Source organism: Thamnophis elegans, unplaced genomic scaffold (genome assembly GCF_009769535.1).
Source record: "Thamnophis elegans isolate rThaEle1 unplaced genomic scaffold, rThaEle1.pri scaffold_160_arrow_ctg1, whole genome shotgun sequence".
NCBI classification, from domain to species: Eukaryota; Metazoa; Chordata; class Lepidosauria; order Squamata; family Colubridae; genus Thamnophis; species Thamnophis elegans.
In genome coordinates, this window is record NW_022473629.1 from 14,394 (window position 1) to 38,981 (window position 24,588).

At 45.8% G+C, this 24,588-nt stretch overlaps 1 protein-coding gene across 1 annotated transcript in view; it reads right to left on the minus strand.

The window, feature by feature from the left end:
• Positions 1-446: 446 nt before the first annotated feature.
• LOC116523303 (uncharacterized protein C20orf194-like) overlaps positions 447-24,588 on the minus strand; it is a 55,666-nt gene continuing 31,524 nt past the window's right edge. The window contains 13 exon segments of the mRNA XM_032238406.1: positions 447-626; positions 629-663; positions 1,657-1,739; positions 3,068-3,133; positions 10,585-10,707; positions 10,710-10,795; positions 11,500-11,571; positions 13,743-13,776; positions 13,779-13,851; positions 15,179-15,265; positions 18,081-18,216; positions 18,985-19,022; positions 20,422-20,547. Of these exon segments, the coding sequence (XP_032094297.1) occupies positions 541-626; positions 629-663; positions 1,657-1,739; positions 3,068-3,133; positions 10,585-10,707; positions 10,710-10,795; positions 11,500-11,571; positions 13,743-13,776; positions 13,779-13,851; positions 15,179-15,265; positions 18,081-18,216; positions 18,985-19,022; positions 20,422-20,547 (1,045 nt within the window). The 3' untranslated portion in view covers positions 447-540.

Genomic DNA, 24,588 nt, shown 5'->3' on the forward strand with positions numbered 1-24,588 from the left:
CATTCTCGCTTCAAGAACATCTTCAAACCACGATATGTCAGTTTGGGGCAGCCCTTAAGATCATTTACATTTCGCTTTGGGGATTAGGGCCCCCCAAATTAACCTTTTCAGATGCGTTCCCTCAGGAATAAGCAGGGCTAGCAAACAATCACAGGCCCCGATTATCTCGGTCACTAAACTGAAGCCAAAGCGTTTCGGGAAACGTCCGAAAAGCAAAACGAAGGAGCAGACAGTTCCGTAAACGCTTGAAATGAATAAAATAAAATAAAATAAAACCTCTACATTGCTTTTCCACCAATGCGCTCTAGATGACTCGACAACAAATTTGGAAATCACGCCGGCCACCAATATTCCTGGGACCGTTATTAAGATGCCAAGCTAATGTGAATGCAACTTAATTTAAAAAAAAAAAAACCCAAACAAACCAGCTTTACAGCTAGCCAAGATGAAAGAAGATGATTTCTTGGTGGCAAATTAATTTTCAGACTGTTGAAGAAGGGTCTCGGGGAGTTTTTTGGTACCCCCACGTGGATCCCCGGCTTAGATCTTCTGCTCGAAGAGATCGTGGTATTCCTGTTTGTCCAGCTCGCTGTTGTACTTTTCAATCTCTCGGTTCGCCTCTTCAAGTAATCGTTCATGAACTGGTCCATGACTGGGACGAAACCGTTAAGGAGAAGGAGGAGGAGGAGGAGAGGAGGAGGAGGAGAGAAAGAAGAAAAGAAGAAGAAAAAAGAAGAAAGAAGAAAGAAAAGAAGAAGAGAGAAGGAAGAGAGGAGGGGGGGGAGAAAAGGATTTCCGGGAAGAAGTCGGGAAACAACTAAAGGGGACTAAAAATAGTACTGGAATTACTACTGTTCGGATCGAGGCTTCCCAAGAACAGGAAGCAACTCCTTATCCCGACAAAAAACCTTTTATTAATTTACTTAATTAATTGACTTTGGGCTAATCACCAGGAGACGGTGAGTTCTAGTCCGCCTTAGGCATGAAAACCAACTGGGTGATTTTGGGCCAATCACCAGGAGATTGGGAGTTCTAGTCCCGCCTTAGCCCTGAAAGCCACTGGGTGTCTTTGGGCCAGTCACCAGGAGACAGTGAGTTCTAGTCTCGCTTTAGGCACGAAAGATAGTTGGTTGATTTTGGGCCAATCACCAGGAGACGGTGAGTTCTAGTCCCGCCTTAGGCATCAAAGCTGGCTGGGTGACTTTGGGCCTGTCACCAGGAGACGGTGAGTTCTAGTCCTGCTTTAGGTGTGAAAGCCAGCTGGGTGACTTTGGCCAATCACCAGGAGTCGGTGAGTTCTAGTCCAGTCTTAGGCATGAAAGGCAGCTGGGTGACTTTGGGCCAATCACCAGGAGACGGTGAGTTCTAGTCTTACCTTAGGCATGAAAGCCAGTAGGATGATTTTGGGCCAATCACCAGGAGAGAGTGAGTTCTAGTCCTGCTTTAGGTGTGAAAGCTCACGGGGTGATTTTGTGCTCTTTCAGGCCAACCCCCTCACAGAATTTTGGGGAAAACGGGAGGAGGAAAGAGTGTTAGGTATTTCATCACCTTAACCTGATTTATAAAAAAAGTAGAGGTGAGATATAAATAAAAAAGGCATGAATAAAGGAAGGCTGCACAAGACACGCGGTTATAGCAAAAGATACGTGGATGTAATCCATCTTGTCTCCAAAGAAATTCACAAACTGCGTCCCGTTGTAGAAATAGCCAGCTGGAAGCGGATCGAGGTGCCGGGTCACCTGGGATTCAGAGAGAGATTTTGCTGGGCGCGGGATCCCCAAAACATTCTCTTACAGCAGTCTTTCTCAACCGTGGCGACTTTAAGTCCTCTGGACGTCAACTCCCAGAATCCCCCAGCCAAGGTTGAGAAACACCGTCTTACAATGTATATTTGGGCCAGTTTAGTCTGCATCGTTTAAATATTTGATTATATTTTGATCGCTTCTCTATGGGTTTTATAGCCAGGAAGCCCCTCCAGAGTCAGAGCAGGGATGGGCTAACCTTTTCGCCCTCGCGGGCAGAAATCGTGCATGCGTGTGACAGCACGCGCATGTGCCCACACCCATAATGCAATGCGCCCTGCCCGCCTGCGCATGTGTGCAAGACCCCCCATGCTCTCCCACCCCACGGACGTGCGTGACCTCCTGTGCCACGTTCCTGAAGCCTCTTGGGTTCAAAACTAGAGCGCGGGGGAGGGGGCGCTTCCTCAATGCATGCGCACGTGACCCCCCCCCCCTGCGCCCGTCCATGCATGCGCAAATGTCTCCCACGTGCGGCAGAGACTTGAAAATCAGCTGGCAGGCTGGAGGCACGCAGTCAAGCGTGATGAAGCTGAACTGGGCGACGGCTTGACGGCCCGCGTGCCTGCAAGTGGGGGGGGGCTCCGTGTGCCACCTGTGGCACGCATGCCACAGGTTTGACATCACGGATTTGTAGGGAAGATTGGTAAAGAACTTTGAATAAATAAAAATATAAATCAATTTGGATCACAGGCGAAGCAAACTTGTCTAGAAACCGAGTCTCGTGAACCAACACGCAGACAAAACAGTCCCTTTTTAGTCCTAGCCGCAGCAGAAGAGAGTCCTCGAATATTTTAATTTAGCGGATTAAATGAGATAATAAATAAAGACAGAAGGGCAAGAATAGACAAAAAACACAGCCAATCCATGGCGTCAGGACTCCAGTCGAGATGAAGACTTGGCTGTCTTGCCTGTGTCTACTTTTATCTACTTTTATCTACTCTACATCCCAAAGCACCAGAAACAACGGATGGAAACTAACCAGGAGAGGAGCAACCTCGACTAAGGAATTCCCTGACAGTGAGCACAATTAACCAGTGGAACAGCTGGCCACCAGAAGTTATAAATGCTCTGTCACTGCAGGTTTTTTTAAAGAAGAGACTTGACAGTCCCGTGTCTGAAATGGTATAGGATCTCCTACTTGAGCAGGGGGCTGGACTAGAAGACCTCCAGGCTCCCTCCCAGTTCTGATGGATGGATTGATACTTTTTTTCCTCGGCTCTGTTTAACTCGGCTGCTCCTACCCAGAAGCCCTCTGGCTCACTTACGTGAATGGTCTTGATTTCCTGCGACGTCAACATGCCCCGAGTTTTCAGAGCTTTTCGTTGTAGTTTCTGTTTTTGGGGTGAGACAAATAAAAATCCAGTTTAACTTATTTAAAACCCAAATGAAAAAAAGCAAATCTCACCGGCTCAGGGTTGACTCAGCCTTCCATCCTTCCGAGGTGGGTAAAATGAGGACCCAGATTGTTGTTGGGGGCAATATGCTGACTCTGTAAACCGCTTAGAGAGGCCTGGAAGCCCTATGAAGCGGTATATAAGTCTAACTGCTATTACTATTGCTAAGTAAATTTGTGCCTGGCTTGAAGTCAGCTGGACGGTTTGTAGCCCAAGGATGTGACCCTGATATTAGACGTCCTACCGCCATTTTACCAGGGGACGTAACACGAGACCTGTGGCCACCAAATATTCAGACTCAAATCTTGAAAGCCCCAATGGAAACTTGGACAGCAACTATCTGAGAGAAGACTGTGACAGTGAGATAGTGTGGTGCCAGGAGTGGGCAGCTTCTAATCCAGATATGTTTAATTTAATATCTGATCTAGCACAAGGCTTTGATCTCCTAAATCTGGAGAGCCCCCAACTGGATTTGAACCAATTACGGCAGGTGCCAATCCTGGAAATATAAGTGGGGGCTGCTTGATCCTCCTAACATCCTGCAAACCTGACATCGTAATGCGACGATGTAACATCCTGCAAACCTGACATCGTATTGCGACGGTATGCGCCCCCCCCCCAAAATGTTTACTGGATCCCTGCCTGAAATGCAGCATCTTGAGGGCAGTGCTGCCCAATGGTTAAAAGATCTAGCTAGCCGGCCATCGGCTTAGCCACTCTGGTAACTGCTCATATATGATTTCATTTTATTCACAATTTTTATGCGCCGCGAGGGCTGTGTGTTTTGAAATGGTTCGCTGCTGTTTGCTGTGTTTCATATCTCGATGCACATTTGATATACTGGGGTTTTTGTATGTGTAGGTTTTTATATTTTGATACGCGTTTCATATGCTCTGGTGTGCAATGGGTGGAAACTAATCAAGGAGAGAAGCAACCTAGAACCAAGGAGAAGTTTTCCTGACAGTGAGAACAATTAATCAGTGGAACAACTTGCCTCCAGAAGTTGTGAATACTCCAACACTGGAAGTTTTTAAGAAGAGATTCGATAATCATTTGTCTGGAACGGTATAAGGTTTCTTGCCTAGGCAGGGGGTTGGACTAGAAGATCTCCAAGGTCCCTTCCAACTCTTTGTTATTCTATTCTATATTCCATTCCATTCCATTCTATTCTATATTTCCATTCCATTCCATTCTATTCTATATTTCCATTCCATTGTCTATTCAATTCAATTCCATATTCTATTCTATTCTATTCTATTCTATTCCATTCCATTCTATATTTCCATTCCATTCCATATTCTATTCAATTCTATTCCATATTCTATTTTATTCTATTGTACTCTAATTTCTATTCTATTCTATTTATTGTATTCTATATTTCCATTCCACATTCGTCCATATTTCATTTTATTCTAATTTTCTATTCTATTCTATTTTCTATTCTATTCTATTTATTATTTATATTTCCATTCCATTCCATATTCTATTCTATTCTAATTTTCTATTCTATTCTATTTTCTATTCTATTCTATTTATTCTATTCTATATTTCCATTCCATTCCATATTCTATTCTATTCTCTTCCATATTATATTCTATTTTCTATTCTATTCTATGCTATTCCATTCCATTCCATTTTCTATTCTATTCCATTCTATTCTATTCTATTTATTGTATTCTATATTTCCTTCCATTCCACATTCCATTCCATATTCTATTCTATTCTAATTTTATATTCTATCTATTTCTATTTTCTATTCTATTTATTCTATTCATATTTCCATTCCATTCCATATTCTATTCTATTTTCTATTCTATTCTATGCTATTCCATTCCATTCCATTTTCTATTCTATTCCATTCTATTCCATTCTATTCTATTTATTGTATTCTATATTTCCATTCCATTCCACATTCCATTCCATATTCTATTCTATTCTAATTTATATTCTATTCTATTTTCTATTCTATTTATTCTATTCTATTTCCCCATTCCATATCTATTCTATTCTATTTTCTATTCTATTCTATGCTATTCCATTCCATTCCATTTTCTATTCTATTCCATTCTATTCTATTCTATTCTATTTATTGTATTCTATATTTCCATTCCATTCCACATTCCATTCCATATTCTATTCTATTCTAATTTTCTATTCTATTCTATTCTTCTATTTATTCTATTCTTATTTCCATTCCATTCCATATTCTATTCTATTCTATTTTCTATTCTATTCATGCTATTCCATTCCATTCCATTTTCTATTCTATTCTATTCTAATTACACATTTCATATGCTGTTTATTGTTAAGTTTTTATGCATTAATGCTGATTTTTATATGGAGGTTCATTGCCAACTGCGTATCACCCAGGATTTGGGTGGCCTTAAACCTACTCAGTTTTTTTTCTCCTTTGAAGAATTCATATCGTGAGAAAGGAGAAAAATGTTTTATAAATGACAACCTAGACTGATGCTTCCATTTGACAGCCTGATACATTTTTTAACGACTTGGCACGTATATCAAAGACCCAGAAATCAAGCGTTACATCTGATCAAATGTTCCAGAGATCGATTTTCATGCGATGTTCAGAATCGATACACATTCATTATGTGAATCACAGATGCGGAATTGTGGCGGTTTATGAATTTTAAGCTGCTTTTAAATGTCAAGCTTCCGGAAAAAAAAATCTCTTTAATGTGCCAACTGGATGGCTACATAGCTAGACCGGTGGGTTTGCATTTTAAGAGGTGCGTGTGCGCGCACAGAAATGCAGAGAATGGACTTTTTGCTCTCCTTCTTCACCTACAGAACTATGCCCGTTTTCAATCCTTAACACAACAATCTAATATAAAAGATATTTCTGCTCTTCAGTGTCTATTCTCCAAAGCACCTGAGGGTAGGGCAAGAAGCAATGGATGGAAACTAATCCAGGAGAAAAGCAACCGAGAACTAAGGAGACATTCCTGACAGCGAGAATGATTAACCAGAGGAACTGCTGGCCTCTAGAAATTGTGGGTGTTCCAACACGGGGGGCGGGTGGGAGGGTTAAGAAGAGACCGGACAGTGTCTGTCTGAAATGATATAGGATCTCCTGCTTGAGCCGGGGGCTGGACTAGAAGACCTCCAAGGTCCCTTCCAGCTTCTTATTCTATTAACACTAAGAGTGACAGCACTGATATATACTTCGTGCACATACACATCCACCTGTTATTCTATACATACACACGCACAGACACAAATTCACACACAAGCAGTCCTTGACATACGACAGATTCCTTAGCGACCGTTCAGAGTGACAACGGCACTGAAAAAAGTGATTTATGACCATTTTTCACACTTATGACCATGGCAGCATTCCCAGAGTCAAGTGATCAAAATTCAGGCGCTTGAAAACGGACTCATATTTATGACGTGGCAGTGTCCTGGGGTCATGTGATCCCCTTTTGTGACCTTCTGGCAAGCAAATTCAATGGGGAAACCAGATTCACTTAACGTACTGCACTATACTGTATTTCTTTTCTATTCTATCCTATTCTATTCCATATTTTCTACTCTATTCCATTCCAATTCATTCTATTCCATTCCATATTTTCTATTCTATTTTATTCCATTCCAATTCCAATTCAATTCTATTCCATGTTTTCCATTCTATTCTTTCCAATTCAATTCTATTCTATTCCATATTTCTATTCTATTTATTCCATTCCAATTCAATTCTATTCCATATTTCTATTCTATTCTATTCCAATTCTATTCTATTCCATTCCATATTTTCTATTCATTCCATTCCAATTCCAACTCAATCCTATTCCATTCCATATTTTCTATTCTATTCCATTCCATTCCATTCAATTCAATTCCATATTTTCTATTCTATTCTATTCATTCCAATTCAATTCTACTCCATTCCAAGTTTCTATTCTATTCTATTCCATTCCAATTCTATTCCATTCCATATTTCTATTCTATTCTATTCCATTTCAATTCAATTCTATTCCATTTCTATTCTACATTTTCTATTCTATTCTATTCTATTCTATCCTATCCTATTCCATATTTTCTATTCTGTTCCATTCCAATTTCAATTCAATTCTATTCCATTTCATATTTTCTATTCTATTCTATTCTATTCCATTATCTTTTCTATTCCACTCCATTCCAATTCCAACTCAATTCTATTCCATTCCATTTTCTATCCTTTCCATATTTTCTATTCTATTCCATTCCATATTTTCTATTCCATTCCATTCCAATTCCAACTCAATTCTATTCCATTCCACATTTTCTATTCTATTCTATTCTATCCTATCCATTCCATATTTTCATTCTACTCCATTCCATTCTCTTTTCTCTATATTCTCTTCTATCTACGTTCTCTTCTCTTCTATTTCAGATTCAGTTATACTTATTATTTATAGGGATGTGTGTGTGTGTGTGTGTGTAAACACACCATGTATGTACGTGCACACACCCAAACTTGGTTCTTGGTTTTGATGTGTGGGGCTCTGCAGTTAGCCCAGAAGTACCAATTGCACTAACTAATAATTATCCAAGCACTCCAACTTGGTTATGCATGTAAAGAGAGTCGGAAGGCCACTGTGGAAGAATTCCAGCTACTGCTGTGTTTGAAAAGCAAGCCCTATTTATAGAATCGGTCTGCAGACCTTTTTCTGCTTTTCCCCCCCTGTCTTGTCCACCCGATGGCACTGGTTGCCTGGCCCTCTTTCTGCGCAAAGCTCCTCTTCCCACCTGCCCCGCGATTTCTGCAAAGGTCGGATCTGCTGATCTAGTGGTCGTCTGTGACTTTGTGAGAACTCACTCCCCGTGACTCTTCGCCTGCCACCCCGCGCTCGGTCATCGGAGAACCGAGATTAGCTCACCCCGACAGATGCCTTGAAGCCCGCGAGGAAAGCAGAAGGGCACCGGGGGCTTTGGTGGCAGCAGGAAAAGTTGAACTCACTGTGCTCTGTCGTGGCTGTGCTCCAGACGGGGAGTGCATGCAAATTATCCTTATGTAACAGATTCTCTTGAGCCGCATTTGCCACATTAAAAATCCAGAATCCTTCATCCGGGGAAGATCTCTTTATCAAAGCCCACTTTGCCATGACAGCGGTGGTATCAAACCAGATGCTCCAGCCAGGAGCATCAGTCTGCGCCAGTGGTGGCATTCAACCCACTTAACAACCAGTTCACGAAAACGCGAGAGTGCGCGCACGCACGGCTTCCATGCATGCGTGGCGGCCCGGGGCAAGGCTGGAGCCAGGGAATGGAACGTTCCCAACTTGGCCGAGGTGGGTGGCAAGCGGGCGGCAGACAGAGCCGGGGAATGGCGTATCCCTGGACCCCAACTCGGGGCGAAGGGGTGGCATGATTACCTTTGGTAAGATTAGCATATTAGCTGGGCGGTCTGGACCGCGTGGCGAAGGAAGATAATATATAGCAGTGTTCTCAACCTTGGCAACTTGAAGATGCCCGGACTTCAACTCCCAGAATTCCCCAGCCAGCATTCGCTGGCTGGGGTATTCTGGGAGTTGAAGTCCGGCCATCTTCAAGTTGCCAAGGTTGAGAAACACTGATATATATAGGGTGGAGCGGGCGGGGCTAGCTGGTGGTGGTTGATTTACCGGTTCTCCGACCTGCACAAAATCATAACAACCGGTTCGACCGAACCAGTACGAACCGGCTGAATTCTACTCCTGGTCTGCGCTCAAATTTCATAACCTAGTGCATTTCTTTCTAAAGGCATTATGGGCGGCTGGTTCCCTCCAGCTTTCAGAGCCAAACCCCCTGACTTAGATGCTCTTCAAGAGATAAGACGTGGATCTGCCTTGGAAGACAGCTTGAAAACGTCAGCGGGTGGCAATATCTAGCAAGAGCTCCAAGTTGGCATGTTCATCGTTCCGTGGTTCATACAGAATTCATGTTCTTTATGTTTCCATACATACGTTGATACGTACATGCATGAATAAAGTTCGTACATGCTTTATGTACGAGGAATTATTGAGTCTGTCTCTTACACTATGTTTTATTTATACACTACACATTGTTGAGTCTGTCATCTGCACCTCCATACTGTCTGGTTTGGCTCTGCAATCCAACAAGACAGACAGAGACTTCAGAGGAGAATCAGAACTGCAGAAGAAACAATGGCTGCCAACCTGCCTTCCATGGAGGACCCTGCACACTGTCATGAGTCAAAAGAGGGCTGTGAAAATATCTACAGACCCTTCGCATCCTAGACATAAATTGTTTCAACTCCTACCCTCAAAACGACGCTATAGAGCACTGCACACCAAGACAACTAGACACAAGGACATTTTTTCCCTCAACGCCATTACTCTGCTAAAAGATAATTCCCTCCCCACTGTTCAAATTATCTACTAAGACTGCATTACTATTATTCTTCTCTTCTAGTACCTATCTCTTCTCACTTATGAGTATAATCATGTTGCCTGTATCTTTACAATTTATATGTTTGTTTCCTAATACGATTTGATTGCTTATAGTAACCTATGACTATCACCGTGGTATATTTTATGCTCTTGATGAATGTATTTTATTTTTATTTTTGTACACTTGGCCAATAAAGAATTCTATTCTATTCTATTCTGTTCTGTTCTATTCTACTCTACTCTATATTCTTCATTCCAATATTTGTTCTATTCTATTCTATTCTATTCTGTTCTGTTCTTACTCTACTCTATTTTTCTACAGAATTTCGGTTATGTTCCATACATACATTCATACGTACTTGTATAACTAAAGTTCGTACATACTTTATGTCTATACACAGTTCAACATACGTCAGTGCTCATAAATACTTTATAAAGACTTTAGTAAGACCGTCCTTGAAATACTGCATCCAATCTTGGTCACCACAATGTAAAAAAAAAGATGCGGAGGACTGTAGAAAGGTTACAGAGAGAGCAACCAAGATGATGAGGGGACTGGAGGATGAGACATACGAAGAACGGCTGCAGGAATTAGGTAAATCTAAAAAAGAGAAGGACTTTTAAGGTGCACCTGATAGCAATCTTCCAATATTGGAGGGGCTGCCCCAAAGAAGAGGGGGGGGGTTGTTCAACCTGTTCTCCAAAGGCACTGAGGGCAGGGGAAGCAGCAATGGGTGGAAACTAATCAAGGGGAGAAGCAACCTAGAATGAAGGAGAAATTTCCTCACCGTGAGAACATCTAATCGGTGGAACAGCTGGCCTTCAGAAATCATAGGCGCTCCACCACTGGATGTTTTTAAGAAGAGACCGGACACCAATTTCTCACTTAGCGACATACATTTTGGGCTCAATTGTGATCGTAAGTTGAGGACTTCCTGCAGTTTCCTAAGGAGTGGGAGGGTAACACTTCTCCTCCCGCCCAGCAGAGAGACTCACCTGCTTGGCCGTCTGCCTCAGCCAGTCCTTGATGTCGTCTTCCTTGAGGGAGCATCCCACAAACACCAGGAAACATTCCTGGGACCCAGAATAGTCCCGGTTCTCGGTTCTGGACTCAGGAGGAAAGGGAGGGGCCCCTCCTGGACAGGGACCAGGCTTAAGGTGTTGGAAGATGCATGGTGACATACTTCAACCATCCGGTCAGAATCTGCGTCAGAGAAACACCAAAGGGGGAGGGGTTATTAATGAGTGGTGACTTTTGTTCAGTGAGGGGAGGGGATGGGTTCTTCAGGTGCTCTCAAGTATTGTTGTGACTTGCCAGTGGCCACCGGAGCTGGCAGCAGATTCGGACACTGAGGAGGTTGGGGAGGAACCTGGGCCAGTCCTGGAGTCTGGGAAGGCTCTGAGGAGGGCTCTGTGTTGGAGGCAGAGAGGGGGCCAGGACCGTCCGACAGTTATCAGCTGCCTTCGGAGTCGGACATCAGTGAGGCAGAAGAACAGCTGGAGCCTGTTCCCAGTGTGCGCATGCGCAGAGTGGCCAGACGAAGGGAAGAGCTAAAGAACAGGGGTCGACTTGGGAGTAAATGCACAGGTGGATGGTGAATGGCCCCTCCCAGAGGGAATAAAAGAGGAGTGGAGCTCGCAGGAGGCACTTAGTTCATTCCTGCATTCTTGCCAAATATTGCGGCATCTGAAAGATCTCGGCCTGGCCACTCGGAGTCAGACATCAGTGAGGCAGACGAACGGACATTAAATCAAACCTGTGCTGTCTTCAGCTCCAAAACTGAGACACATTTTGAGACTCTGCAATGCACTGAGCACAAGGGCAAGCATTAAAAATACGTACGTAGATGCAGGGATTGAGGATAAAATAATTCAGAAATGGGGTAAGGTGGAGGCTGAACAGTTACCTGAAAACTTGGACTTTGCCAAAAATGTGGTATATGTTCCCAGAGAACGGACTCGATTTGTTAGACGACTTCAAAGCTGTTTGAAAAGACAATACCTCGATTAGAGCAGTGTTTCTCAACCGCGGCAACTTTAAGAAGGGTGGACTTCAACTCCCAGAATTCCCAGGCAGCCATGTTGACTGTGGGATGCGGGAGCTGAAGTCCACCTGTTTTCTAGTATTTCTCATTGTGAACATCCTTTAGCTTAAACACAGATGAGCTGCATTGTCAAACTGGATGTCAAATTGTTTTTGCTTCGCACAGGTCGCTTTCAGAACGTGAGGGGAGCCGAATGTCAACTGTTAAAGTTTGCCATGGTGAGGAAAGTGGGGGAGCGCATTCCACGCATACCTTATTTTCTTTTGACTCCCTGAAATAAGTGCTTGGCCTTATTTTCGGGAGGTCTTATTATTTTTGAGGTACAGGAGGGTGGCGAGCGTGGTCACCTCATGGCTGCTGCTGTGTTGCAATATTTTCTGGGGAGGGCTTATTTTAGCCCATGCGCTCAAAAGCCTGATTGGGCATATTATCCGGGGGAGGTCTTATTTTCAGGGAAACAGGGTAGCATCATTTTGGGTTTTTGCAAAATGAGAATTTGATCGCCTTCTAATTCAGTGTTTCTCAACCTTGGTGACTTTAAGAAGGGTGGACTTCAACTCCCAGAATTCCCCAGCCAGCTGGCTGGGGAATTCTGGGAGATGAAGTCCACCCTTCTTAAGTCACCAAGGTTGAGAAACACTGAATTAAGAGAAATACAGCTGAATTGCACGCACATTTTACTCCCAAGTGCTTCTGCACAAGCTGAAAAATTATACCCCAATGAAGAAAGGATACGTAAGGGGAAAAGTTGCTTCAAGAAAAAACATTTCCTTTTTTTAAAAGAAGTGTTCTAGAATCAGTTGCATAAATGTGAAAATCATTAGATTATTTGGGAGTTTTTAAACCATAAAAATTACAGTCAAGGCTGTACCGAGGCTGCAGCTTCTGATAACAATTTCAGCCATATATTCTTGTTAGCCATTCCAGAGCGGGGGAAATGCACACGCGTTGTTAAGATTCCATGTCGCCGGCCTCTTATGTATCCGAATTTACAACCTAAATGCTGGAGATGTGATTGTGCTGATGCTACTTACTTTCATATATGGTGGACTTGAGAGACCGCCTCCTGCCAATTACCTCCTCACGACCTATTAGATCACACAGATTAGGCCTCCTCCGAGTTCCATCCGCCAGTCAGTGTCGACTGGCAACTACGCGGAGGAGAGCCTTTTCAGTAGTAGCTCCGACCCTTGGGAACGATCTCCCCGTGGAGATCCGCACCCTCACCACCGTCCAGACCTTTCGCACAGCCCTCAAGATCTGGCTATCCCGTCAGACCTGGGGATAAAGATCGTAATCCGTCCCCACCCGAATGATGAATGAATGTTGTGTTTCTATTTTAATTTATGTATTGTTTATGTCTTATTGTTTTGTATTCCCCTCCCTATAAATTGTAAGCCGCCCTGAGTCCCCTCAGGGAAAAGGGCGGCCTATAAATAATAAACCTTAAACCTTAAACCTTAAAAAGGTTAAAGCACTCTGGGTAAAATATGGTGGATTATGCAAAATGTTCTTTAAAAAAGGATAAAGTTTTACCCCTCAGTTATTTTGTTAGGTATAATTACTGATTGTTCAGTTGTAGAGATTAACCTGATTTTGCATTTAATAACCGCAGCTAGACTGCTGGTGGCGCAATACTGGAAGAAGGAAGATTTGCCTACTATTCAAGAATGGACTTTAAAAGTAACAAACCTAGCAGAGGTGGCTAAAATATCTGCATATCTCAAGGACCATTCAAACGAGAGATATACATGGAGTGGAGAAGATGGATTGACTATACTGAAACTAAATATGGACTAAGAAATTTCAGAAGCTTATGACTAAGAAACAAGGAATGATCTAATTTGTTTAGAGCTAGCCTCGCAAGGAGGAGTTAAAGCTCAAATGAAAGCTGAGATTAACTTTTTTAAAGTTATTTTAGAATGTTTTTGTTAAAGATTTATACCCTGTATTGGTTCTGGGAACTCGGGGGGGGGGGGGGTGGGGGGGGGGAGGGAGAAGGTGGGAGGGGGTTGGGTGGATGGGAAGTAAATATTTGTAAAAGTTTTTTTTTTCAAAATTCTCATTAAAAAAAAAGATCCATGTCGCTGAAAAAAGATGATAATTTACCTTTACATTTGGCCGCGAAGCGCATTTTTCTCCAAAGGACGGTTTAAACCACACACAAATTTGGACCCTGGGGGGGAAGACAGAACCGGCTCTAAATTTCCCATCAAACCTGAAAGGAGAGAAAAAAATATTAACCACTTAAAGGAAATATTCACACTTAATAGCTAATCGCTTTTTGAAAAATCAGGCAAATGAATTAAAGGCCGATTTTACGTTTTTGAACGTTTTAATAAAGCAGGCAATTCTGCTTTCCAAAGGCAGAAACAACTGAAGAAGAGATAATGACTCTTTTCTTTCTGTAGTCACAGAAATATATATTTGTCCGGAGTGGTCCTGCTTTGAGCTTGGCACGCCGGTTAAAAAAAAAGCATTAAATACCAAGATGAGGATACAAATAATCCTCGACTATGACCACAACCGAACCCAACGTTTCCATCGCTAAGCAAAACAGTTGTTAAGTGAGCTTTGCCCCACTTGACAACCTTTCTAACCACGGTTGGGAAGGAAACCTCCGAAGTTGGTAAGTGAACCATGCAGTCGTTAAGCAAATCTAACTTCCCCCATTGACAAACTGGGAGGGTGAGCACATGACCCCTGGATGTTGCAACTGTCATAAGTACATGCCAGTGGCCAAGCGTCTGAATTTTGGTCACGTGACTGTGGGAATTCCACGACGGTCGTAAATGTAAGGACTGATCAGAAGGGACTTTTCCAATGTTGTTGTAATTTTGAATGGTCACTAAATAAATCGTTGTAAGTTGATTACTATTTATAGTTCTGCCTAACTGCGCCTGGTTTGGTCCCCACTTGAGAAGAGCCCTCCACTTAGGCTGCAAGTTGTTATTTTTCTTGAAATTAAAAAAAAAATGGTTAAGGAGCGTATTAAACATGTGTGCCCCTTAAAACAGAACAGACACACACACAAATTGCAACTTCATGCGATCATATAAACAGTGTGAGAAGGGTTCCAGATGTGCTGGCCTGCAGCTGGAAGGGCCGGGCCGCGGGAGGGAGATTAAGCCTTGGAAACAGCGGAGAAGGAAAACTTCCTAAAAATCCCTACCCGCAAAAGGGACAAGGCTCCGTTTACCTTGATGAAAGTGCATTCTGGGAAGCTTGGCATACAATTAGGGATCAGCGCTAATTAAAGGGGAGGAGGATTAATGGCAATTAAGTATGGGGTGGGAATCCTCTTAAATTGGGGCTTTCCAAAGTTGGCAACTTTTAAGACTTTGTGGACTTCAACTCCCAGAATTCTTCAGCCAGGAGGAATTCTGGGAGTTGAAGTCCACAAGTCTTAAAGTGGCCCAGTTTGCCAAATGATGATGATGATGATGATGATTAAATGAACTGTTCTTAAGTCAAGGACCCCCTGTACTTGTACACGCATATTAAAAGACACCGGTTCAAACATTTTGCCGAACGGAGATACTTGCCATCCGGGGTACATTAAGTAGCGAGTTGCCAACATCTGGGGCTCGCAGAAGCTGTTTTCTGAGAGAATTAGCTCGATGTCCTCATTCCTAGCGGGGAGAGAAATCAAAATTTTATGGACTTATTAATATTTAGTGAGGTTTTGTTTTCACGGGGCCTTAAAGCAGCCTTTCTGAAATCGGATCTCTCTAGATGTGTCTGCAGCTGCCAATTTTTCCAATCAAGGTCTCAACTTCAAAGGCGGTGGGAGGTGCCAAAATCCCAGAAGTGACATCAGGTAAGGAAAAACTGATCCCAAACTCTAAAGCTTTATGTAAAATAAATTTCTCTCTTTTTTTGACTCCAGGCCGGGGGCTGGCAACCATAACACTCAAAGAGCCATTTGGGCCCATTTCCCACACAAAAGGGAGCCACAAAACTCTTCCCACGCCTGACTTTTTCCTGAACGCTCATAAAACTAGCATATGTATTTAAATTAAAGGTCCTGTTTCCTTCTGAAACTTTTATTTTCTTGGATTTTATCCATAGTTGCCCTACTGGGGGTCGAAAAGCTCAATAAACGGCGTGCTGGCGGGCGTCGCACATTGGCGGCTGTGACGCATATTTTGAGCGACAGGGAGCCGCAGCAGAGGGATGAAAGAGCCACATGCGGCTCCAGAGCCGCAAGTTGCTGATATCTGGTCCAGGCTACGAGACCTGTTTTATCTTGCCCTGGCTTATAAATGCTTATTTATTTATGACATTTACACGCCGTCCGACTCACTGGTAAGGGGGTTCTGGCCGGCTTTCGCAATTAATAAAAAGATAAATATGAAAGCCATTAGATATGGCAGAGTGTTTAAAGCAATCGTAACAAGTGAATAACTTTTTGATATTGATCACAAAATTGATCATGGCTACAACATGGCTAAAAAGCAGGAGGCAGTGAGTTCTACTCCAGCTTTAGGCATGAAAGCTGGCTGGGTGACTTTGAGCCAGTCACCAGGAGATGGTGAGTTCTAGTCCTGCCTTAGGCATGAAAGATGGCCAGGTGACTTTGAGCCAGTCACCAGGAGACAGTGAGTTCTAGTCCAGCTTTAGGCATGAAAGATGGCCAGGTGACTTTGAGCCAGTCACCAGGAGACAGTGAGTTCTAGTCCAGCTTTAGGCATGAAAGCTGGCTGGGTGACTTTGGGCCAATCACCAGGAGACAGTGAGTTCTAGTCCAGCTTTAGGCATGAAAGCTGGCTGGGTGACTTTGGGCCAATCATCAGGAGACAGTGAGTTCTAGTCCAGCTTTAGGCATGAAAGATGGCCGGGTGACTTTGGGCCAATCACCAGGAGACAGTGAATTCTAGTCCTGCCTTAGGCATGAAAGATGGCCGGGTGACTTTGGGCCAATCACCAGGAGACAGTGAGTTCTAGTCCTGCCTTAGGCATGAAAGCCGGCTGGGTGACTTTGGGCCAATCACCAGGAGACAGTGAGTTCTAGTCCAGCTTTAGGCATGAAAGATGGCCAGGTGACTTTGGGCCAATCACCAGGAGACAGTGAGTTCTAGTCCTGCCTTAGGCATGAAAGCCGGCTGGGTGACTTTGGGCCAATCACCAGGAGACAGTGAGTTCTAGTCCTGCCTTAGGCATGAAAGCTGGCTGGGTGACTTTGGGCCAATCACCAGGAGACAGTGAGTTCTAGTCCTGCCTTAAGCATGAAAGCTGGCTGGGTGACTTTGGGCCAATCACCAGGAGACAGTGAGTTCTAGTCCAGCTTTAGGCATGAAAGCTGGCTGGGTGACTTTGGGCCAATCACCAGGAGACAGTGAGTTCTAGTCCTGCCTTAGGCATGAAAGATGGCTGGGTGACTTTGGGCCAATCACCAGGAGACAGTGAGTTCTAGTCCTGCCTTAGGCATGAAAGCCGGCTGGGTGACTTTGGGCCAATCACCAGGAGACAGTGAGTTCTAGTCCTGCCTTAGGCATGAAAGCCGGCTGGGTGACTTTGGGCCAATCACCAGGAGACGGTGAGTTCTAGTCCTGCCTTAGGCATGAAAGCCGGCTGGGTGACTTTGGGCCAATCACCAGGAGACAGTGAGTTCTAGTCCAGCTTTAGGCATGAAAGCTGGCTGGGTGACTTTGGGCCAATCACCAGGAGACAGTGAGTTCTAGTCCTGCCTTAGGCATGAAAGCTGGCTGGGTGACTTTGGGCCAATCACCAGGAGACAGTGAGTTCTAGTCCTGCCTTAAGCATGAAAGCTGGCTGGGTGACTTTGGGCCAATCACCAGGAGACAGTGAGTTCTAGTCCAGCTTTAGGCATGAAAGCCGGCTGGGTGACTTTGGGCCAATCACCAGGAGACAGTGAGTTCTAGTCCTGCCTTAGGCATGAAAGATGGCTGGGTGACTTTGGGCCAATCACCAGGAGACAGTGAGTTCTAGTCCTGCCTTAGGCATGAAAGCCGGCTGGGTGACTTTGGGCCAATCACCAGGAGACAGTGAGTTCTAGTCCTGCCTTAGGCATGAAAGCCGGCTGGGTGACTTTGGGCCAATCACCAGGAGACGGTGAGTTCTAGTCCTGCCTTAGGCATGAAAGCCGGCTGGGTGACTTTGGGCCAATCACCAGGAGACGGTGAGTTCTAGTCCTGCCTTAGGCATGAAAGCCGGCTGGGTGATCTTGGCTTCCCTCTCATCCCAACCTACCTAACAAGAGTTGTTGTTGTGAAAGAAAGCCGGATGAGGAAACTGCTGGCTGTGTTTGCCACCTTCAGTTATTTATAAAAATAATAATAAAGGTGGGATACAAATAATATATAGATATATAGATATATTCTTAACAGCTGACTTTTCTCCAGGGAAAATGCAGCGGGGACTAAGCCACATGCTATTTCTCAAGCTTTTATCATTTTTGGACTTTTCAAATGCTTTATGGATTACCGAGTTACGATGCCGTTTTCTGCCAGGATAAAAGAAACCGAAGAGTTGGCAGCTCGGATGAGCTTTTGCAGCTGGACAAGGAGCGGGCTTCTCTGCTCGGTTGTGTGGCTTGTAAACACCACATTACTCACTAAACCTGCCAAGGAAAAAATACCATCAATGTAAGGTCAAGAATGCTCCATTCTTTGGAATTTCAGACTGCCATTTCGTAAAGCAGAGGTGGGGAACAATTTTTATGACTTGCGGACTTCAACTCCCAGAATTCCTGAGCCAGCATGGGGGACGCAAGCTCTTTTATGACTTGTGGACTTCAATTCCCAGAATTCCTGAGCCAGCATGGGGGACGACGGCCCTTTTATGACTTGTGGACTTCAATTCCCAGAATTCCTGAGCCAACATGGGGGACGAAAGCCCTTTTATGACTTGTGAACTTCAACTCCCAGAATCCGTCAGGTAGCCATGCTGGGTGGGGAATTCTGGGAGTTGAAGTTCACAAGTCATAAAAGGGACGTTGTTCTCCATGCCGGCTCAGGAATTCTGGGAGTTGAAGTCCAAAGGTCATAAAAAAAAAGGCCCACTGTTTCCCTCCCCCTCCCCTTGCCGGCTTAAGAATTCTGGGAGTTGAAGTCCACAAGTCTTAAAGCTGCTTTTTTTTTTCCAAGAGGCAGAACTGGACTTTCTTGTTTTTCTTCGAAGATGTTTCGCTTCTCATCCAAGAAGCTTCTTCAGCTCTGACTGGATGGCGGGGAGTGGAAAGATGGTCTAGGGCCTCCTAGAAGAAACGGCCATTATCCCCAGATCACACGGCTTATGTTTAACAGGATTATGGGGCATGCCACTGCAGGAACTTTGGGGAGTTTGTGCCAGTTCATCCCGACAAGCCAACTTTGGAGAAATAACTGACCTTGCGAACACTGGTCCAGAAACTTGGGGAAGAGAAACCTGAAGAAAAAAAAAGACAAGGATGAATGTGGGAATCTTCGTAGTAAGAACTTTTAGAGAAAGTTAAATCTGTGACAAGCTTGTTCTCGGGATTCAAATTCAATGACGTTCTGTGAGTGAACATACTTCTAGAACTTGGGTCTCCAACCTGGGCGACTTTAAGCCTGGAGGATTTCAACTCCCAGAATTCCCCAGCCATGCGCTGGCTGGGGAATTCTGGGACTTGAAGTCCACACATCTTCAAATGGCCAAGGTTGAGGAACATAGCTTTAATCATTTTCCTCCTGGAGGTAGTTTGCTGTGCTCTTTGAGGGCATGGAAGCCAACAGAGGTCCACATTTTTGGGTAATCTCAGCCATTCTGGCCTAATTTGGGGAGGTCTCCAAATTGGCATCTTTAAGACGTGTGGATTTCAACTCTGTCTGGCTGAGGAATTCTGGGAGTTGAAGTCCACACGTCTTAAAGCTGCCACGTTTTGGGGACCTCTAGGTTAAGGCCTCAGGCTAGGAAGGAGGAGGCAAGAGTTTGTCTCACCTCAGCCATGAAAGCCAGATGGGGGTCTTTGGGCCAGTTGCTCTCTCTCTCTCTCTCTCTCTCTCCCTCTCTCTCTCTCAACCCAACCCACCTTACAGGGTTGTTGTGGGGAAAATAATAGTTGAACACGTTGGTCACCTTGAGTTGTTTGTAAAAAATAATAAAAGATGGGATATTGATCTGGTCTAGGCTTCCCCAGCAGCACGAAGCCGAGTCCTCGTCCCGATAAACCCCTCTTATTTAATTTACAGTGAACTCCTCTCCAGCAAAATCTTTCCTCTCCCACAGTCTTTCAAGAGAGTTCACAATTATCAGGCTTGGCGAGTGGCCACGCAGAGATCTTTCAGATGCCGCAATATTTGGCAAGAATGTAGGAATGAACTAAGTGCCTCCTTCAAGCTCCACTCCCCTTTTGCTCCTCTTTTATGTCCTCTGGGAGGGGCCATTCACCGTCCACCTGTGGCCTTACTCCCAAGTTGACTTTGTGCCTTAGCTGTTCCCTTCGTCTGGCCACTCTGTGCATGCGCACACTGGGAACAGGCTCCAGCTGTTCCTCTGCCTCACTGATGTCTGATGGAAGCTGATAACTGTCGGACGGCTCTGGCCTCCTCTCTGCTTCTGACACAGAGCCCTCATCAGATCCCTCCCCAGACTCCCGGACTGGCCCATCTTCCTCCCCAACCCTCCTCACTGTCCGAATCTGCTGCCTGCTCCGCTGGCGGACCACAACAGATACAAATAAATACATTAAATTAATAAAGGGCCGCCCTCCACAACAGTCTCAGTTTCTTATGAGGGGAAAATTAATTGCCCACACCTGGACCTGCTAGAAAAGGCACCTGGGCATGGAGATGGGGGGACATACCTGTGTTCCATGTAAGAGCTGAGGGGCTCGACACATGTTGTGACTGCGCCAATCACAAAGGAGGCCTTCACGTCTGCGTCCGGGTGAGTCTGAAGGGCCTGGACAACGTCAATCACGTCAGTGTATCTGCGGAGGACATCAAACAAAGTCAATTGGAGGAGGCGGGGGAAGAGCTGGATTCGCTTAACGACCGTGCAACTTGACTGAACAACTGAAGTGATTCCCTTAACAGCCATGGGGAGGGGGAGGGGGGAAGCTATAAAATCAGACGTGACTCATTTAACAACCACCTTGGGGAGTCTGGTTCACCCTGAGGTCATACGTCGAGGATTACCTACCTGTACAGATGGTTCCTGGATTTACAACCGTTTGTTTAGCGACAAATGTTAAAATGGCTCTGAAAAAACGTGACTGTTTTTCACACTTACGACCCGTTCCTGTGATCACGTGATCAAAACTGAGACACTTGGCCACTGATTCCTGTTTATGACGGTTGCAGAGTCCTGCCACCACCCTTTGTAACCGCCTGACAAGCAAAGTCAATGGGGAAGCCATATTCACACAATAAGGGTGTTACTAAGAACTGCAGAGTGTTGTGGCCTATTGGCCACCGGCCCCTCCAGCAGCCAAGTCAGAGGAGGAGGAGGCGTGGGAGTCAGGGCCAGCTCAGAGGGGGAAGAAGGAATGGAGATGTCAGAGAGAGGGGGGGGGGAGGCTGGGCTGTCCGTCAGCCCTCAGATGGAGAGTCAAAACCCCCCAGGTCTGGAGGTGGCTGATGAGGAAGAGGAGGAACAGCTGGGTCCAGTGCCTGACGCACAGATATGCAGAAGGCAGAGGAGAGGAGAGCAGTGGAAACCTATGGGCCGCTCCTTGGGACTGAAGAGCCTCTGCTGCTAGCAAAGCCCCACTCTAGCTCTGGGGATAAAAGGCAGGGGGCGGAGATGAATAGATGTGGCAGAGGAGAGGAGAGCAGTGGAAATCTATGGGCTGGTCCTTGGGCTGGAAGAGCCACCGCTGCTAGCGAAGCCCCACTCTAGCTCTGGGGATAAAAGGCAGGGGGTGCAGAAGAACAGATGTGGCAGAGGAGAGGAGAGCAGTGGAAATCTATGGGACGGTCCTTGGGACGGAAGAGCCACCACTGCTAGCGAAGCCCCACTCTAGCTCTGGGGATAAAAGGCAGCGGGCGGAGATGAATAGATGTGGCAGAGGAGAGGAGAGCAGTGGAAATCTATGGGCTGGTCCTTGGGCTGGAAGAGCCACCGCTGCTAGCGAAGCCCCACTCTAGCTCTGGGGATAAAAGGCAGGGGGTGCAGAAGAACAGATGTGGCAGAGGAGAGGAGAGCAGTGGAAATCTATGGGCCGGTCCTTGGGACGGAAGAGCCACCGCTGCTAGCAAAGCCCCACTCTAGCTCTGGGGATAAAAGGCAGAGGGCAGAGATGAATAAAAGTGGCAAACGACTATTCATCTCCCTGCCGGACAGACCTGCGGTGAGAGAGAAACTCTTTGCCGGAGCTGCCGGCGCTCCTAAGAAGGGAATAATTGATTTAAAATACAGAGGGTCTGTCGTGTTGGGGAGCTGGGCCAGAGCACAGTGATTCACCGAGGCAAGAAAGATCGTAACCTGGGGCAAAACATAAAATATAGCCGCATAAAATTTGGGGTCCATCGTGGTCGTTAAGTCAGGGACTCCTTATAGAAAGGACGGAAAACTCCCGCCCACAGGTGCAGCGATGGGAATCTGCTTAAATAAACGCATCTTAGTGGCATCTAGAAAGGGCCACTGAACTGCGATTGGATTTCTGGGCAAAAGTACCCGTGTTTGCCGGATCGACGGAGTTGAGATTGTGAATTTGCGAAGCCCAACTTTCTGCTCAGGGCAAGGGTCCAAATCACAGCATCCCCCCGACAGATGGCCGTCCAAACCTCCGACTGAACCTGTGCAGGGAAAGGTTAGCCCACCACGCTCAGGGTCACGGGCCCCACTGTCAAAATCTCTGTCACTGTGGGGAATTTTTAAAACATGTATATCCTCCGCCACGTTGCTCTTAAACTTCCCACCCGTGGCTGGTAGAGCAACCGAGGGCAGGTCGTAACCTCCTCCTGCGTCGACGCTCCTTTGAAAATGCCACCCCGCTCCTCTCTCTCGGCCCTCGTTCCTCGTGGCTAAATCTGCCACCTCTCCTCCGGTCGTTCTGGGGTAGGGTTTCATTTCTGATTCTGGTAGAAAAGAACATTGGCGGCTCAGGGATGAACCACGATGCTTCGCCGAGCTTCCTTCTTTCCTTGCAGATGTTTCATGACCCAGCTAGGTAACATCCTCAGGACTAGAAGGGAAGGAGCTTGCAGAGAGCAGGGGGGAGGAGCAGAGGGGGAAGAGGAGAAGGATTATGGGGTCCTTGATGCCCTCTCAGCTTAGTTGTTTTCTTGCAGACGTTTCATGACCCAACTAGGTAACATCATCAGTGCTAGAAGGGGAGGAGTTTGCAGAGAGGAGGAGGAGGAGGAGGAGGAGGAGAGGAGAGGGGGAACGGGAGGAGGACTGTGGGGTCCTTGATGCTCTCTGAGCTTGGCTGGTATTCTTGCAGACATTTCATGACCCAACTAGGTAACATCATCAGTGCTAGAAGGGAGTGGGATTTGCAAAGAAGAGGAGGACGAGGCGGAAGATAACTGAGGGGTACTTGGTGCTCTCTGAACTAAGCGGTTTTCTTGCAGACATTTCATTACCCACCTAGATAACATCATCAACACTAGAAGGGAGCGGGGTTTGCAGAGAGGACGACGACTGGGGGGGTCCCTGGTGCTCTCTGAACTTGGTTGTCTTCTTGCAGACATTTCATTACCCAACTAGGTAACATCATCAGTGCTAGAAGGAAGTAGGATAGGCAGAGGTGGAGGAGGAGGAGGAGGAGGAGTGGGTCCTTGGCGCTGGTGGCTTTCTTGCAGACATTCCATGATCAAACTACGTAACATCATCCATGCTAGAAGGGAGTGGGGTCTGCAGAGCGGAAGGGGAGAGGAGGAGGGGGACAATAGGATCCTTGGGGCTTTCTGAGCTCGGCTGTTTTCCTGCAAAGGTTTGGGGTTCAACTGAGATCGTTAAACCCAGGACAACTTGTTTTATTACTTCCTTGCAGTTCTCATTCGACCTCTTCCAGATGTGCTCCACTGCAACCCAGATACTGATTGGGGGGGGGAGGAGAGGGCACTTTGGTCCAGCACATCTGGAAGGCCTCGCGTTGGGAATGGTCAAATAAAGGAGACCCTCCACATTCAAATGCCAGATGCCCCCACCCCACCCCTTGCCTCCCCCCCCAGGGAAAAACGGTGGCCTTGAGGGATTGTTTGCAAGTTATCCCAAGGAATGCAAGCTGACTCAGCCTTCAGATTCTGGGTTATGGACCCAGAGAACCCCCGCACCCACCCCCCATCCCCAAAACGCAACCAGGAAGTCTCTTGCAATTTTTATTTATTTATTTATTGAGACACACTTTCCAGTAAATCAAAAATGGGCCGAGGAGGAGAAGAATATGGCCCCTTTTTTTTGGCGGTGGGGTGGGGGTGGGGGGGTTATTCCCTTGTGAAATCCATCTTTTTCCTTAGATGGGATACAGCTGCTGGATTTTGGGAAGATCTCCCAAAAAGTTTGCTCGGATCATCCCCGATCGCACAGGCTTTGCGAGCACGTCGATCACGGGAATACGTTTATGCCTGTGGTTATTTGGCTGCATCTGTCAAAGGCCCAACTCTCATTCTTAATTTCGCACTTTAGAATTTTGCCAAAAAGGCTATTTTGCCGTGAGGGGTGAACCTATGGCAGGCAGGCCACAGCTGCCATGAAGAGCCCTCCCTGTGGGCATGCGTGCCGTCGCCAGCTGCTTTTCTGGTATGCGCCGGCCAGCTTGTCTTCGTGGGCACCGGAGCGCCTGAAAACGGCCTGAAAAATGGCCAAAAAACTCAGGGTGTTTTCGGGCTGTTTCCCAGGCTGTTTTTAGGCCATTTGGGGGGCATTTTAAAGCTGCTTTTCGGGTTAAAAACGGCCTGAAAACAGTCCAAAAAAGGCCTCAAAACAGCCCCCCCAAAAAGGTCAAAAAACAGACATCCGTGCGTCAGCCAGCTGGTCTTCGTGGGCACCAGAGCGCCTGAAAATGGCCTGAAAAATGGCC